The 16192-nt window shown below is 46.5% G+C and overlaps 1 protein-coding gene across 2 annotated transcripts in view; it reads right to left on the bottom strand.

Moving 5' to 3' along the window:
* Positions 1–3245: 3245 nt before the first annotated feature.
* Positions 3246–16192, bottom strand: part of nSMase (neutral sphingomyelinase) — a 28948-nt gene continuing 16001 nt past the window's right edge. For both annotated transcript variants that reach the window (XM_084585003.1, XM_084585004.1), the window contains 5 exons: positions 8082–8300; positions 7798–7918; positions 7123–7239; positions 5743–5984; positions 3246–4097 (listed from right to left, as the gene is read on the bottom strand). In XM_084585003.1, the coding sequence (XP_084441129.1) occupies positions 3846–4097; positions 5743–5984; positions 7123–7239; positions 7798–7918; positions 8082–8300 (951 nt within the window). In that variant the 3' untranslated portion in view covers positions 3246–3845. The remainder of the gene's footprint in view (positions 4098–5742; positions 5985–7122; positions 7240–7797; positions 7919–8081; positions 8301–16192) is intronic.

Here is a 16192-nt window from a genome sequence, read left to right as displayed (position 1 = left end):
AAATGTCACGAGGCCACACGACATGGCAGGAGCTGTTAAGTCAAGCTTACAAAGTTATATTTGAAATATGTTCTGGGACGTTTCAGCTCCAATTAAGAAAGGTTGAGGCTTACAGAGGTCTATGCCAGGTTGTCTATCACCTAACAGGGCAGTCTACGACCGTATGCTAATGAGTATATCTGAGATAACAGAGACATGAATTAAGGAATTAGTAATTATGTTTGTAGCAAAGGGCATGTAAATTAACGGGAATCCACAGTGGGATCTGCAGACAAGAACCATTAACGCTGGCACACCATACCCTTACAGGTGGAGATTAGGAGTCTCCCTAATTTTTTTTTCTGCTCAAAGCTTGTCATTTCCTTCATTCTTCCAGATGAGGAAGATGTGAAAATGATAGCATCGAAAATTCCAGAGACCATCGTTAACAAGCATGCTGATCCCAACAGCGTAAAAAGGAATTTCAGAAAAGATGGGTGACTAGTAATGCTGGCAACAGTTGAAGCTAAGTGGAAAGGCATGAAATTGAAATGCAACATATGCAGAGATATGTTGCGAGACGACCAGTCTGTGGTGTGCGACATCTGGCTCCGTTAGTTTCATCAAGTGATTGGCCAAAGCAGATAGGGCTGGTGGTTTTGTGATAAGTGCAGTGTAGTAGCATAGATGCAACCTTGCCCATTAATAATTGGAGTGGAGTAAGTGCATTGTTTTTTTGTAAGATGTTCATGGTTTCCATGCAAACATTATGAGAATTTTTTTCCTAGAGAATGTTTGCTGAAATGCGAATATAATGTGCAATAAAACTAGTGTTTTCTTGCTATTTACTTTTCCTTGTATACATTAGTTCTGTGAAGAAAACCACAGGCTAGAAGGAAATGTAATGGCATGCATTTTGATACTTGGCCCCATTGTGCTGGCTCAGTAGTTAGTGCTTGGCTGCTGAACCCAAAGATGCAGATTTGGTTCCAGCCAGAGCAGGAGCATTTCAATAGAGGCGAAACAATAGGCCGTCATGCACCGTGCGGTGTCAGTGCATGTAAAAGAACCCCAGGTGGTCGAAATTATACCGGCGCCCTCAACTATCGTGTTCCTCATAGCCGTAGTTATTTTGGGATGCTAAACCAGATATATATCACATCATACTCTGAGTAAGATGCTATTCATGGTCAGTTAATCATGCACTAAACGATCAATTTTTTTCTGCATGGTACAGCAGCTGTTGTACAATTCTACTTTAGCCTTCATGAAGAATATCACACTGGCTCCACATGGCCTTCTGTTGACCCTTGATATGCGTCACAATCACACACCCGAGTATGTATTTGTCTAAGGGCACCTATGCATGCAAGGAGGGGACCGTTACTTTCTATTTGTCCGAACTGATATGCACGATCCACATCATTTCTGTAATTCAACTGCCTGCTATTTGAACTGTCCAGCATTGATGCAAGTTTCAAAGAACTGCAATTAGCAAATTAATCCAAGCAGGAAACCATGCCAAGAACTGCTTTGGTTTCATCTTTAACAACTGTTTGAGAACTAAAATTAGCCAAATGTTGCAAAACATAGATGAGAGGTTACACAATCTAAAAAACAATGCAGCCTACCTGTGGCATGTAGGGTTTCACATCCTAAAGTGACATATGTAGCTATGAAAAATACCGTAGTGGAGAGCCCCAGACTAATTTGACTGCCCGGGCTTTGTACTTTGCGTTGACATCTTGCAGGAAACAGAAGCATTTGCATTTCACCTGCACCAAAGTGCGACTGCCATCACTGGCATTAAACATCACGACCTTGGGGCAAGTAGCCGAACGTGCCACTAAGATGTCGCAGCGTCTACGTACATGCTATACACGTCAACCTTTCTAGCATTCAAGCTGTCACATGCATGGCAGATATTCATGTTCAGCTTTGGACTGACAAGTTTAAAAGTGTACTATTTGTGTTTTTCTAGCATGAAAAACAAAGAAAACTAAGGAAAAACGAAAAAAAAAAAAAATGAACATATGTTGAAAAAGCACTAGTCATTAACACATAAAGCATATTCGTTCCTTTATTAATAATAAAGTGGCCTTCAACAATAGTACAAAGCCTGAACATTTAGGAAGGTGCTGTGCCAGGCAGCTATTTTACAGAAACCTGAACCATTTCACCTGTAGTAATGCGCATCCCGGCGGTGTGGGCTGGGCACATATTTTTCGGTCCACTAGCTCCAACATGCGAGAACTGCATCATGTGCATTCCCATTTTCCGAGTTTTGAGCTCTGTAGTGCAGGCTAACAAATTGTCGATGACTTATTTTCGTCTGATCGTTGCACAGCGCGTGTAAGTAAATTACCACCGCACCTAATAAACACTGACATGCACGTGCAACATCGCCGATCATAAACGGACACACTGATGTCCGTCCGGACATCGGCGCACTCATCACAGCACTCTTCGTAGTCTCACACAGCACTCTAGTAGGACGTAATCCGTACATCACAGCATCTCACGGTAAGCACAAACCACACCTCCAACAAACACGAATGACGCGATGCTTGGGCTAGAGACACGCCGGCGGCACACAGCTTTTTCAGCGACTACGTAGAACTTGCAGCACCAAGAAAGCGATGCCTTACGTGACGCATCTCATCACAGATGGAAGTGACGAAACTTTGAAGAATCAAAACTACATAACTACATAACGACCGTCGTAGACGTTAATGCACATGATAACGAGGACCAAATGAGCGGGCGTGCGGGCCGCGGGCTGGCCGTCAACACCGCGATTACATGCGCTTGCGACCGTGCCGCGGTCCAACTCACGTAAACCTATCATTATGCCATCACGTAGTATATCACCCATTCTAGGCACTATTCTTGCCACTGTACTATTCTTTGTAATTTCACATTTCACGCATGCAGTAGTAGTACATACTTCCTGCACCTCGCACGTACTACACCTCATACCAACTTCGATTTGGCTACATGTGGCTACCATGTTGTTGTTACAACCACATCTGGGGATATCTCGGATCCGTCCGGCTTTCCCGACGGATCCCAAGGCCCATATCGGAGAAAAATGCGTTGGGTCCGTCGGAAGAACCCTACCGATCGGGTCCGTCCGCCGTACCTCTGAAAAATATTTCCCGGATCCGTCCGTCGTATCCCGAAGAAAAACGCACCGGGTCCGTCGGACGTACCTTTAAGACCATTGATCGGGTCCGTCGGACGTACCTTTAGCCACAGCCTTAATAAAAAGCAGGCTTGCGAGATTTTACGTGCTAGACTCCTGTCCTGAGGTAAAAATGACCCAACATCCTGCACAAAATATGAGCCAGAAGTCACCTTGGTAGTCAAACAGGAAAGTACTTCTATTCGAAAAAGTGACAACAATGGCCAGTGCTAGGCACTGATTATGTGCCAGAAAAACATATATTAAAAATACTATGTATGGTCCCCAAAAATTATTTCACTTCAGGAAACCTGCTAAAGTGCCAGCCCCTGAACGTTGCAATTAAGTGCAATTCTTTCTAGCAGCAAAAAAAAGTGCGCAACGCAAAGCGTCACCAAAAAGTTGCTTACAGACTCGCCATCACGACACTTTCTTGGTCCCGAACGAGTCTTCAAATACATCGCACATCACGATAGCAATGCCACCGCATTTATCGGAACATCCCCTGAGCAGCATATTTGCCGCTGTACCGCTCGGACAGCAGTTGGCGTCTCCCGCAAATGCAATCATAAATGTGTCCAAGGTCACACAGAGGTCACACAGATGTCACGCTCAGATGCGGTATCATCGCAGAAGACGTGCCCATCGCTGCATAATTGGGCGAGGTGGAAGCAGGGCTCTGTCAGACCCTCTGGTCCCCCTGAATTTGCAGCAGCGGCTCGCAGGGCATTATACCAGGCGAGGCATTGCCCGGTGTCGAGCCCATCATGCTGTCAAACTCGAGGGTGTACGCCTTCCACAGGAGGCGCATGCATTTGCGAGCCTCAAGCAGTGAGCTCTTCTCCATGGACGTCCAGAAGAAGGCCATGATGAGGCAGAAGCCCAACAGCATGGCCGCAACTGTGCGGCTCAGCACCAGGATCCAGTGATAGGCCTGGATCGGGACGACAGGTGCGAGATGAAGGCTCATTGTTATTACCGTTTTTGCCAAGAGCTCCACTAATGCGCATTCCCAAGGCCGGGGTCAGCTGCGGTCACCCGGAACAGAAAGTTCCCTACAGCTGATATATCTCAAGAACGAAGTAGAAATGGTTGCGTTTTCACGGCACCAAAGTAAAGTAAAACGGCCTAGCGCCTGCCAGCATGGTACCATTAGGGTGGCTGTCGTATGCAAGGCCATGGTGTGCCATGGAGTGAAGAGGTCCATGCCCTTGACTACGGGGCACCCTTTGAGAGACGTCTGCCCCTTTGTATTCAGCTTGTATGCAACAGCAGCCTCATCACTATACCTGACTACTATACCATCGTTGAGAATATTCCCCTTCAACTGTGCCCTCCCTACAGCTTGCACCTTGCTGCTGAACAAAAATCAAAATGAGTAAAAGTGGCCGGAAGTAAATGAGTGGGATTTAAGAAGGTGCATAAAAGGACGAGTAAATTGAGCACTCAGCTGCTGGCGTACTGTTGGCAAAATTTGAAAGGAATGTCCAACGCATGGTCCCAGTTACTAGTTAAATGGGTGAGCAGCAACAACAAGAAAGCTGTGAATATGTATGGACTGTGCAGCCACCATTTCAAACTGTCTGTTTCTGCACCCGGCAGGAAATGGCCAACAAATACAAAGCCAAAAACCATGTTACTCAGTACAGGGCCTCATAGGCCTCATGCATAAGCTGCAGAATTCTGAGAGATAGCAGGAATGTTAGCTTTTTTTTTTTTTTAATCCAGGCCTTTTTCACTCCTTTTTTTCTCTCTCCCTTCACAGAATAGCGCAGGTGTCTGCCCACTGCAAGAGTGCTACTACACCCCTACGGTTTCGGCACAGCGAGAACATCGCTATCGCTGAGTTCCCTCGCTATGTACTGTCGCTGCGAATGTCTAGTGCGCACGTGGGCACGTGCGCATGTGCACCACAACATGCCTGATCAATCGATAAAAAAAATTCCAGGCTTGAATTGAAGGCTTTCTCATAAAAGCATTCACTGTCCTTAGCTCGTTTCTAAAAAATGCGGCGGAGGTGACGCCATTCGCGTAACCCTCCAGGCTCTGCCTCCACTAGAGCACCCTTAGCAAAAAGTGCAATTTACATCCACTGGCGAAGATGTAATCACACCAACCAATTCTCCTGCTAGCATTAGAACATTAATAATAATATAATAATTGGTTCACAGGGAGGGAAAGGCACAGTATCTGTCACACTTTGTTCTGTGGACACCTGAACCCCTCCCTAAGGGAGGTGAGGAAGGTGGGAGTGAAAGTGGAAAGAGAGAAAGAGGAGCTGTAGTGGAGGGCTAGGGAGCAATTTAGAAAACCTGGGGATCTTTAACGTGCACTGACATCACACAGCACACAGATGCCTCTTCGTTTCACCTCCATCGAAACGCAGCCACCGGCAGTCGGAATGAAACCCAGGTAAACTCGCACAGTAGTCGGGCATCTTAACCACTGCGGCGAGGCTAACACTGGATCATTCATGTTTAAAGCTCGCCGCTGCCCTCTAGGTATGCGCCAGTAACAGCTCTCACCGGAATATGCTTGAGTTCAAACCACGGTGTGGTACTTAGGGCTCCATTCATCACCTGTGGGAGGTGCAGGGGCACGGTGGCAGCCAAAATGCAGGCCATGAAGCAGCTGGCCACGATGTAAAAAATGCGGTCGAGATGGATGCCGTCCATGCTCTGTTGCAGCTGCTCCTGGCCCCTGTGGAGTGCGTCCAGCAACCCCGTGGTGCGCTCCGGCGTGCTCAGGCCGCTCATAGTTGCGGCCCCACTGCCGTTGGCGCCCCCTAGCCGGGGCGTCACAAGGCCGCTACTAGTTACCCCTGCAGAGACGCGTACCGCAAGCCACACAAACAGAAGGATGATGCAGTTATTGAATTTTGTAGCTTGAAACTTGCGTCTACACGCTCATTTTAAAACTGCAATGAGGTAAACACACGGTGTATGAAAGTAACAAGTAACAAGCCATAGAAGAGATCACGAGACAAAACGCAAGTGCCGCCACCACCAGCTGCTTTAAAAAGTAGAATGTGCGCATTAACACGATTTCCTTTTTTTCTTTTTTTGCTTCATGCACGGATCCAGAGGTTGCACCGCCGTTCGCTTCAAAACGGCAACTACCCGTTCTTTTCGGTAAGAACGTGAAGAGTTTCAATCGACTGCATGGAAGACGAAATAAAATTTTTGAGCCAATATTATGTGTTTATTGCTGCATGGCAACTGTCAACACAGCAAGAATAGGGGAGATAACAGATTTTCGCTACCGATTACCAATCCTTGGAACATAGGCAGCACAAAAAAGGACAACCACAGAAGAGGACACGACACAAAGAGCACTCTTAGCGTCCGTTTCTGTGGTTCTCCTTTTTTGGGCTGTCTTCGTTCCAAGTATGAACCACCAAATAGCCCAGCATCACGTTTTATTGAATTACCATTGACTGAAAGGACGCCGAACAGCCTGCTGTCTTGCTGTTCTTGTACCAGGCGCACTAAACAATGTCAAAATGCTGGAATCAAATAAAGCGCTACTGCTAGCTGAAATTCACTATGTACCAAGCGTGAAAGCCACAGCTGTGATGCAACAGCTGAGCTTGTATCGCACAGGTTTCGATGTGAGCCAAGGTAGCGACCGGATTACGAAAATGTAGCAGACAGGAAAGAGGAGTACAGCAAGTCTGGGTTCTTATGTATATATGGAGCAAAGCAAAATCAAATCAAACGTTTGCCATACTGCAAACAAAGAACCAACATACAGGGTGTAACAAAAAGCATCAGAAACAAAGATTAGATACATTCCTGTGCCTGAGTAAGGCGATATAACACTGAAGCATGCCAAACGAACCGGAAAGCACTGCGCTGACTGCAAAGAATACGTTACAAAGCTTTCGGTTCCCTCGGATATTGACTGCAGCTTGTTGGTCTAGAGACACAGAAACTAAAGCAAGCCATAAAGCCACTCACATTCGTTGGACTTGGTGACACGCATAACCACCTCAACAGCTTCGTGGTCAGAAAACGGGATCCCTGACGGAGTCTTCAAGTTTGGAGTCGTGCATGATTTCGTTTCAATGTTGACACCTGTGCAAGAGGTGAAACGAAGAAAAAAAAAAGACATGTCTAGAAACACGACAGCTTCCCCAAGAAAGTAGCACAGCACAGAGACATATAAAACATATTCTGTTATGGTCTGCCATTAGGCAACCTTTATACCATCTTGAGGGGAAATATAAACTTTGATTTTTCAATTTTCTCGCAAGTTTGTTCAGAAAAGGTGTCTACCTAGCTTAGAAGGGATATGTGGCAATACCATCATTGTGCTCTAAGCATACTTAAATCCATGCAGCACGAATTACATATATTGAAGGTAATTCACATGATTTTTCCTGCAACCCGACAAAAAGCACTGTACAATTTCTTACTATGCTTTTTGCACGCATGTCTCTGGCAAATGCTCTCGAAGACAACCACACAACCATGCGTTTTGCTTGACACATGCAGATAGCGATTTTACATACTACCAGCAAGTGATACTGATACAATGGGAATGCATCAAAGCAAAATGATATTTCTCACCCATTCCAAGATAGCCCTGCGATTGGGTTCCTAGCTGAGAGGCAGGACAAAAGTTGGACTTACCTCGTCCAACCTTGTACATGACATAGTCTATCCGCTTTCCTGTCGGACAAGTGCTCTTCTCGTACGAGGTGGTGTACGCATTGTCGGGGTGCCCGCACGTAGCACCTACGCACATACTATCCTGAAAGCGTCAGCACAAACCCAGAATTCAGTGCATCAGTTACACTGCACTGAGCACAACAACAAAAAATTCTATGCAGATGCATGAATACAACATTCTGCTCTTTACAGTGACTATGCAGTTGTTAGAGGGTTGTAGAGTCCGAGGGGAAAATAGCACTGACCCTGCTGACTTTTTCCTGGTCCACAAATGTATCCACAAGGTCCGTGTTATACAGGATGATGTTGTAGGGCGGGTCAAGGGGCTCCGTGTTGAAGTCCCCGGCCAAGATGGCCAGATCGCAGCTTTCGCTTGTGTGCTTCACGTATTGGCTCAGCTCAAACGACTGACAGATGCGGTGGGACAGGTAGACATCGCAGTTGCGGTTGTACTCCGCATGAAGCTGCAGTGAACAAAATGGAGAAGAAAACTAAACAGCAGAACCACAATGTTCAGATTAGTGCGGAAAATAGGCGTACAAGAACTTGTCATTTGCTTTGCACACTTGTAGAGTGCAAACGATAAGACATAAATATGCAGAAGGCTGCCTTAGCATACAGCCACATGGCCTCCCTGTATATCTATGAGAACACCTATAATAACGCCCATATCCCCATGTCGTAGCGCATTCTCACCAAACCAGAAATGCCACTCCTAGGTTTTTTTTAGTTGCACAAGTGACTTCCTATGTGATGCCTAGAAAACACGTACATATCTCAACCAACCAACATTTTATTTTCACTTAGGGTAACACAGCTTTGAAATATGAAACAAGGAAGGATTCTTTTAAACTTGCTCAACCTCCAGCGCAGCCATCCTCAAAAGTACATGGATCAGTTTGCACTTGGCCACTCCTGTTTCTAGAATGAGTGGTGGCTGTCATGATGCAGTAAAGATTTGCGAATTTGTGACCATTACATGCTCTTGATGGCTGAAGGGTCGCAAATTATCTATGTGACTATGTGACCAGCAAACTCTTTATAGCGACTGTATTTTAGCCACCACTCGGTATCCTCGGTACACTGTTTAGGGAATTCCCCAAGCTGGAGAAGATTTGTAATAAGAAAGTAATTGAGTAATTGCTCCCTCAGTGCAAATCTACTCCACCTTGGGGGATTCCCTTAAACATTGGACCTCCACCATTCGGTTTGGTTTGGTTTGTGGGGTTTAACGTCCCAAAGCGACTAAGGCTATGAGAGACGCCGTAGTGGAGGACTCCGGAAATTTCGACCACCTGGGGTTCTTTAACGTGCGCTGACATCGCACAGCACACGGACGCCTCTTCGTTTCGCCTCCATCGAAACGCAGCCGCCGAGGTCGGGTTCGAACCCGGGGGACCTCCACCATTCCTACATTCAGTTGTTGATCAGTTCGCTCTCACTCTACCACATGGTCTGCTAGCCATTCCGGTTAGCTCAGTTGGTAGAGTGGCTGCCCCGAAAAGGCGGTGGTCGTAGGTTCAAACAACGGACCAAATAATTACTCCCTTACTGTCACAAGCTCACGCATGGTCAGGATAGTGGAATACCGAAATGTAGACGCAGAAGTTACACTAGGATTTTCTTACGTTAACTTTAAACCAGGACTGCGTTCTCTATACCTGCAGTGCAACTTGCACAATTAACACATCTACGCCATCCCTTGAAAACATGGCTAAAGCAAGGCAGTGCACGACAGCTCTGACTTGTGTAAAAATTTGGGCGTGCGTGATTGCGAGTATAACGGTATTCCCAAACTTCACAATAATTGCTGCACCATTGAATATACAGAAACAATGGGGCACTTCCCCCTTACCCACCTGAAAATGCCTGAAGAAATAGACATCCGATAACATGGGAAAATGGAGGCGAATTTCGCCTGCTCCTGTTCACAAATAAATATCAAACCAGAAAAAAAAATAAATCCTACAGACACAATGCTGTTTCAAATTGCTGGCTGTAGACAATACCAACAAATAAAGGTAGCGCGCCGCGTGCCACCGGCGTGGAGGATAATCGTATTTTCGCGATTCCATAATCCTCTCCCCTAATTTCGCAAAAAAATAAATAAATAAATAAAAAACAAAAAAAGACTGAAAAAAAAAAAACGAGCTTTCCTCTCTCTTTTTTTTTTTTTTTTTTTTTTTTTTTTTTGCGAGGAAGAGAGTGCAAACTAGGCTGCCAGTGCACTTGCTCGAGCCGTAGCCGCCGGGGTCCCGACGGGGCGCGATCTGTCTTCTTGTGTTGGTGCGTTCCGAAACTATACAGCACGCAGCAAGCGGCACAGAATGCCGGAAGCCGGCCGAAAGCGACCCCGATGACCCTATCGGCTTTTGCACGCATTGCGGGCGCGTGCCGATTTGTTTGGTGTCAGCTGTTTGACATTATATGCTCCGAGAAAACAGCGAAAAGACGGGACGAAGAAAGGCGATGACAGGCAATCTAGGTGGTGTTGGGACAGGATGGGTGTTAAGGGTATAGCACCCGTCTTGTCAAAATATTGCCTTGAAAACAAGGGTGTGAGGGGGGGGCATTAGATCTTTCGAAGATTTTTATAGGCATCCCCTTATAACTTTCAGGATTGCGATCGTGAAAAAAAAGGGGGTGCCTAGAATTCGAATAAATGAGTAAGTTTTCGCGACTTTCGCAAGCAGACTTTCGCATATAGTTGGTCTACATGAGAAATGTGCACAGCAGCCAAAGACCATGCAGTCGCGGCGCGTTGCCCGCGATTGCCAGAATCAGGTCGAAATCTATTCGGATGCTTATCTCGGCCCTCGGTTATAGATGCCACAGGCGTTGGCCTCGCGCCTGAACAAGCACGTACAAAGAGAAACAAACATTCGGGGAGGGCGCGCAACAATGTCGCTTTAAAAATGGCTCGGAGCAGAAAAAAGAAGGAAAGAGAAATAAGCAAGTGCGAAAGACAGAAGGGAAAGCGATAAAAACCGCCGCACAAGCTAATTCCGTCCGGAGATTTCGGCTGCGATAACAGGAGTGATAGCGCTGCCCTACGAGGGGATAAAAAGAGCGCGGAGACCTTGACATCGCGGTGATAGATGCCGCGATACGGCGCAGCAAGGAGCAGCACTGCAGTTCTCTTTCTTCACTTTCGATCAAAGCTATAGCAAACCTTATCAGCAGCAAAAGGGCGCGCCAGATAGGAATCGGGAACACGACCGTTTGTCGCGCCCCGGAATCTGAAAAGAAGGCCGCGGCGAATGCATATGGCGGGCTGGCAAAAGTCGTTCCTGGCCTTGAAACTCGATAAACAAGCCATATATATACAAGGGCGACCTTACAGAGAGCTCCCGTTTAGAAGGGCGGTATATCAATCAGGTGTTTAGTGGAGCGTTTAGGGGATTACGTTAACGCGTACGCATCCGCCTAGCTGCTGCCGACAATACATGCGCAGATATATATGGCACCGACGAAGGTTCGCATATGCGCTCTTGGCGGCTATAGCTCGGTAAAAAACGGAAGGTGTAAAAACTTTTTTTTTTTCTGGCCTTGTTTGTCAGACTGCATGCGGAGGGGGGGGGGGGGGGGGGGATATTGGGAAGGGGCGAGAGAGAGGGTGGCGAGAGGACGAGGACAAACGATAACGCGCATGCACACTCCCCACCCTCCTGCTCTCTCTCTCCACCACACGCTCCTCGATCGTAAACTTCAGGATTGATTTACTAATATTGCTAATATTAAATCGAACTCGATGAAAATTGTATCGATATGGTATATAGTAGAAGTAATTGTAACCATTTTTCACTGTCGGTATTATGTGCGTTTTTATCCTTAATAGTGTGTGAAATGACAAACTGCTACTGATACATGTTTTTAATTTCTAATGCCAGAATCTGTGTGGGGGGCAGGGACCTCTGTCAGGCTTTCACATAGCCTTTAGTCCCTGCCTCCTCTCGCTTGTACGAGGAATGAATAAACCAGTTCCAAATTATATACCTTTATCTATTATTCTTTCCAGGTCTGTCTTTTAGTTCTAAGGTCGATCAACGCTTTCAGATCCTAAATGGCATACATATAAGCTCAATATATATTATATAACTGCATGAGTAGCTGCTGGCCGTGACACATCAAGCATCACAGATCGATCTGTGCAAAATGGCTTTTCAGGAATCGTTCCACAGTGTTTACTAAAATTAGTATCATTCACTCCGCTTGCACCATTTTGAGCAAATTTTATATCCAGTGTATCCTTTGGCCTGTAAATCTAAAACCTGGAAACTGTCACTATTTGCATTATTGTGTATAAGCAGTTGCGTTTTACGCACCTTAAAGATTACGCGTGCCAAATTTAATTATGAAGTGATTAAAATGAGTGCTTGTGTGCAAAAGCCATATTGAGCTACAAATAAGTTGAGAAAAGACGATTAAAAGCTTAAAAGAGTCCAGTGAAAGAGCTCGATCGGTATTAGCGGTGAAGATGCGAAGATGTTTTTACTACTACTACCCGAGATTGCAAACCTGGACTTGGGGAAGAAAGCATAGGTCCTCCCAGTGTATTCCTACTTAATAAAACTAGAAAACGCACACGGGCAATAGGTATATCCCATCAATCACCTCCGTTAAGCTAGCTTCATTATAGCACCGCACATATGGACGATCGAAAATGGTGCTGGAGGTTGGAGGTTGCGGGAGGCAGCGCGTGGGCCCATACAGGAACACTGTGCAGCGAAGAGATAGCAGCGACTGACTGATGCCGCTAGCGAGTTAAAGACAACGTGACTCTGCGTTTCGGCTTGGGATGCACGCACTGTGATCCGCTGATAGCAAGCCGGCGCTTCGGCAACCGGAGTAATTGGTTTATAGGAAGGGAAAGGCGCAGTATCTGTCACACTTGCTCTGTGGACACCTGAACCAGGGAAGGGATGAAGGTGGGAGTGAAAGTGGAAAGAGAGAAGGGGGAGCCATAGTGGAGGGCTATGGAGTATTTCCACCCCCTGGGGATCTTTAACGTGTGCTGACATCGCACAGCACACGGACGCCACTTCGTTTCGCCTCCATCGAAACGCAGCCGCCGAGGTCGGGTTCGAACCCGGGTACTCCGGCACAGTAGTCGGGCGTCTTACCACTGCACCACCCCGGCGGGGCTCGGCAACCGGAGAACATCGTCGCCGCCATGCAGAAAGAGAAGGGGGGGGGGGGGGGGGGGGTACACGCAGCGAACGGTGGCGGCAGGAGCGATTGATTCGCGCCTCTGTTATCTATCTTTAGTATTACCCGTACGCCAAGAGATAAACGTGCGCACAGTGTCACTGTGAATGAACTTATAGTGGCGGTGACAATGGTTGGTATCGTCTGCTAAGAGCAAATGATGGAGGGAGCTTGCAAAGGTCATGTGACCATCCCACTGCTTCCTGTCACAGCGAAAGCAGACACCTGTCAATAGGTAGTCCGAGAGTGGAAAATCGAATGTACCCACCGTCACTGCCCTGTTTGGCAACTGCTTTGTTTCGTTTGGTGACTCTTGCTGCCGACTGTCAATTGTGACGTCATTGCACGTGTACAGTTATGGTGGCTACTAGGTGTCGGTTGAGGTTTGCGCACGAGGACACTGCGCATGGGCAGTGCGCGCGTTTAAGATGTCTCAAAGCTTACCAAGTGTCATTGACTAATTAACTAATTAACATTGACTAATTATAGTTAGCTAATGTTCATACACCTACTACTGCATTATTGATTAAATAAGTACTGAAATCATCCTAATCCTTATCAAGATGACTGACAGCTACCGCGGACGCTAATCACTCCTAACTTGGGAGTGTCCAATGAACAGGCGCACCCAGCAAACCCCAATGACGTCACAGGGGAGATTTGTGCGCAGTACACGCGAGGACGAGTCGCCCAAATCGGCTGCGACGGGACTTTTCGAAAATTATTTGTAAATTATAGGCAAAGCTTTCAGATTTGACTTGAATACTCACAAAAGGCACTTCTATGGATTTCTTGCACTAGAATATTGTCACAAGTCACATTTCAGGGGATGAACACAAAGAAGACACGAAACGCTTGTTCTGTTTTTTGACTCAGTGTTCATCAAATCACACGTCAACTGTGAACGAACCTACATGAATATTGTTACGGTGAAATAGCAAAGGGGTGTTTATTTACAGTGATATGGCAGTGGGATAAGGTGAAGCCTACTAGCCCCAGGCACCAATGCTTTCTCCTCTTCTCCGAGACCAGCACAATATCCTTCCTCGTCGTCAGTGGCATGACAATATGTATGATGAAACGAAAAAAATTGTTCACAAAATTTCGTCTGCGCGCCCATCTCTATGGGTCGTAATCCCGTCCGGTGCCAGCCGCCGGGGGACCCACACACGCAAGTATCGTGATGTTTTCAATATGCATCGTCTTTAAAATCGGGTATACAACTTTTGCAGTCTGTTCTAGGGTATATACTAGGCTTTTCTTCACGAAGTGATGACATCAAAGGTGCACTTTGAAATAAAAAAAATTCTCTTAAGAGTGCTTTGTATCTCTATTCCAATGGGGTGCCTTCCCATTCAGAGGCAGAAGTGGCCACCAGTAGCGCGCATGTTGCTCGCTCTGGAGTTAGAGTGCTAGAACACAGAGCGCACGTAACCCGGGTCCGAACCCAGCCGCGCGGCAGCTACATTTCAATATGGAAACAAAATGCAGCACGTGCTCGTGTGCTATATGATGCCACTGCAGCTGTTACAGATCCCCAGATGGTTGAAGGCAATTCAGAGCCTTCCACTAGCCACACCATACCAAATATTTCATGCAACATTGACCGTTCTAAACAATTCTGCAATTCCAAGTGCAGCGGCACTGTCGTTATTTATGGCTGTTACGTAGAAATAATGTTAGCTGTTGCTGCTGTAGAGGCACAAAACTTGTCACCATCAGGGGTACGCGACGCTGGGTCAAAGATTCAAGGGGCGCTTTGGACCGGTAAGTTTGACGAGGCAAAATCTTTTATAGCACGGTGGTTGTGCGATCTTTACCGAACTGTGGCTAATTGCTTCTTTAGCGCCTGTTAAATGATTTGACAAAGTCTGACATGAGAGGTTCATATTTATTCGTGTATGTGGCATTTTCTGTGGATGGACGCACTCATGAGCCTATAAAGGCTGTTGCCTAGGCGTTCACTGGCGATTGGCACACGTTAGTTGCAGTGCTCAGTTAATTGTGGGGTTGGCGGTACGACATCACTCGTAGAGTGTGGCGTTCTCATAGCTGCGTGACATTCTGACACAAGTCGGAAACGCCTGAAGTGGATTCAACGCGCACAAACTTTTTAGACTTTTCTTTTTCGATGGTGCCACCGCTCTCTCCACATAACGTAATCGCGCAACACGTTGCATCGCGCCGCAGCCCTCTCCCATGACGTCACGTTGCTGCTAGGATGCACCATAAGACCAGCGGTGGCTATCTTCATGGAAACGGCATTGGCATGACGCTAGTTTCTCATGTGCTGGCTTGTCTCTGTTAAACCGCTCGGCTGGTGATCGGAGGGTTAGGGTTTCGATTCCCCGTGGAGGATTTTGTTTTTCTTAAAGGTTAAACAGGATCCCACAGTCATTTGATTGACAGGTTGAATATGACACTTTCTGCGGACAAACACACGCATGGACACACACTAATGAGCCTTAAAGGCTCTTGCGTTAACCACATGCTTCAGAAAATAGCATTTTTTTACTGATGACAACAGAACTCAACCGCCGGCGGTTGCGTTCTGATGCAGGCAAAAAGCTAGGCACCCGTGCAATGTGCGATGTCAGTGCACGTTACAGAACCCCAGGTGGTCCAAATTTCCGAAGCCCTCCACTACAGCGTCTCAGCCAGAGTTGCTTTGGGAAGTTAAACCCTGCAAGCCAATTCAAACCATCTTCTAAAGAGAATACAGACGAGCGACGCCTCAATCCGAGCGCAAGATGGCACACAACTGGGCTTGGCTCGCTGATGCTGGCAACAAGCTCTCGACACATACGCTACTATGTACCATAACACTACAGCACCAATCCACACATCTTTCACCAGCTCTGGACGTTTAGAGCCACTAAAAGAAAAACCTCGAGCTGAGAGGATAGAACGAATTGAGACCGGAAGATGAGAAGATCATGAGATGGACTTTAGATTCCAAGCTCAGCGTAGGAGATTTCTAACGGAGCGAGTCGGAGGCACAGTTCCGTGAATCATCATGTAATCCTCTATATAATGCAATCCAGCTATTAATCATTCAATTTGTTTGCGTGCAATCAGATAATTATCAATTAATACAACACGCGACTGGCAATACCACAGATCAGAAAACGAAAAAAAGCGGACATCT

The sequence above is a fragment of the Amblyomma maculatum genome, chromosome 11, assembly GCF_055883805.1.
Source record: "Amblyomma maculatum isolate TAMU_Amacu chromosome 11, ASM5588380v1, whole genome shotgun sequence".
NCBI classification, from domain to species: domain Eukaryota; kingdom Metazoa; phylum Arthropoda; class Arachnida; order Ixodida; family Ixodidae; genus Amblyomma; species Amblyomma maculatum.
Note: the sequence above shows the minus strand (reverse complement) of the source record. Positions and strands in the feature narration are given on the sequence as shown.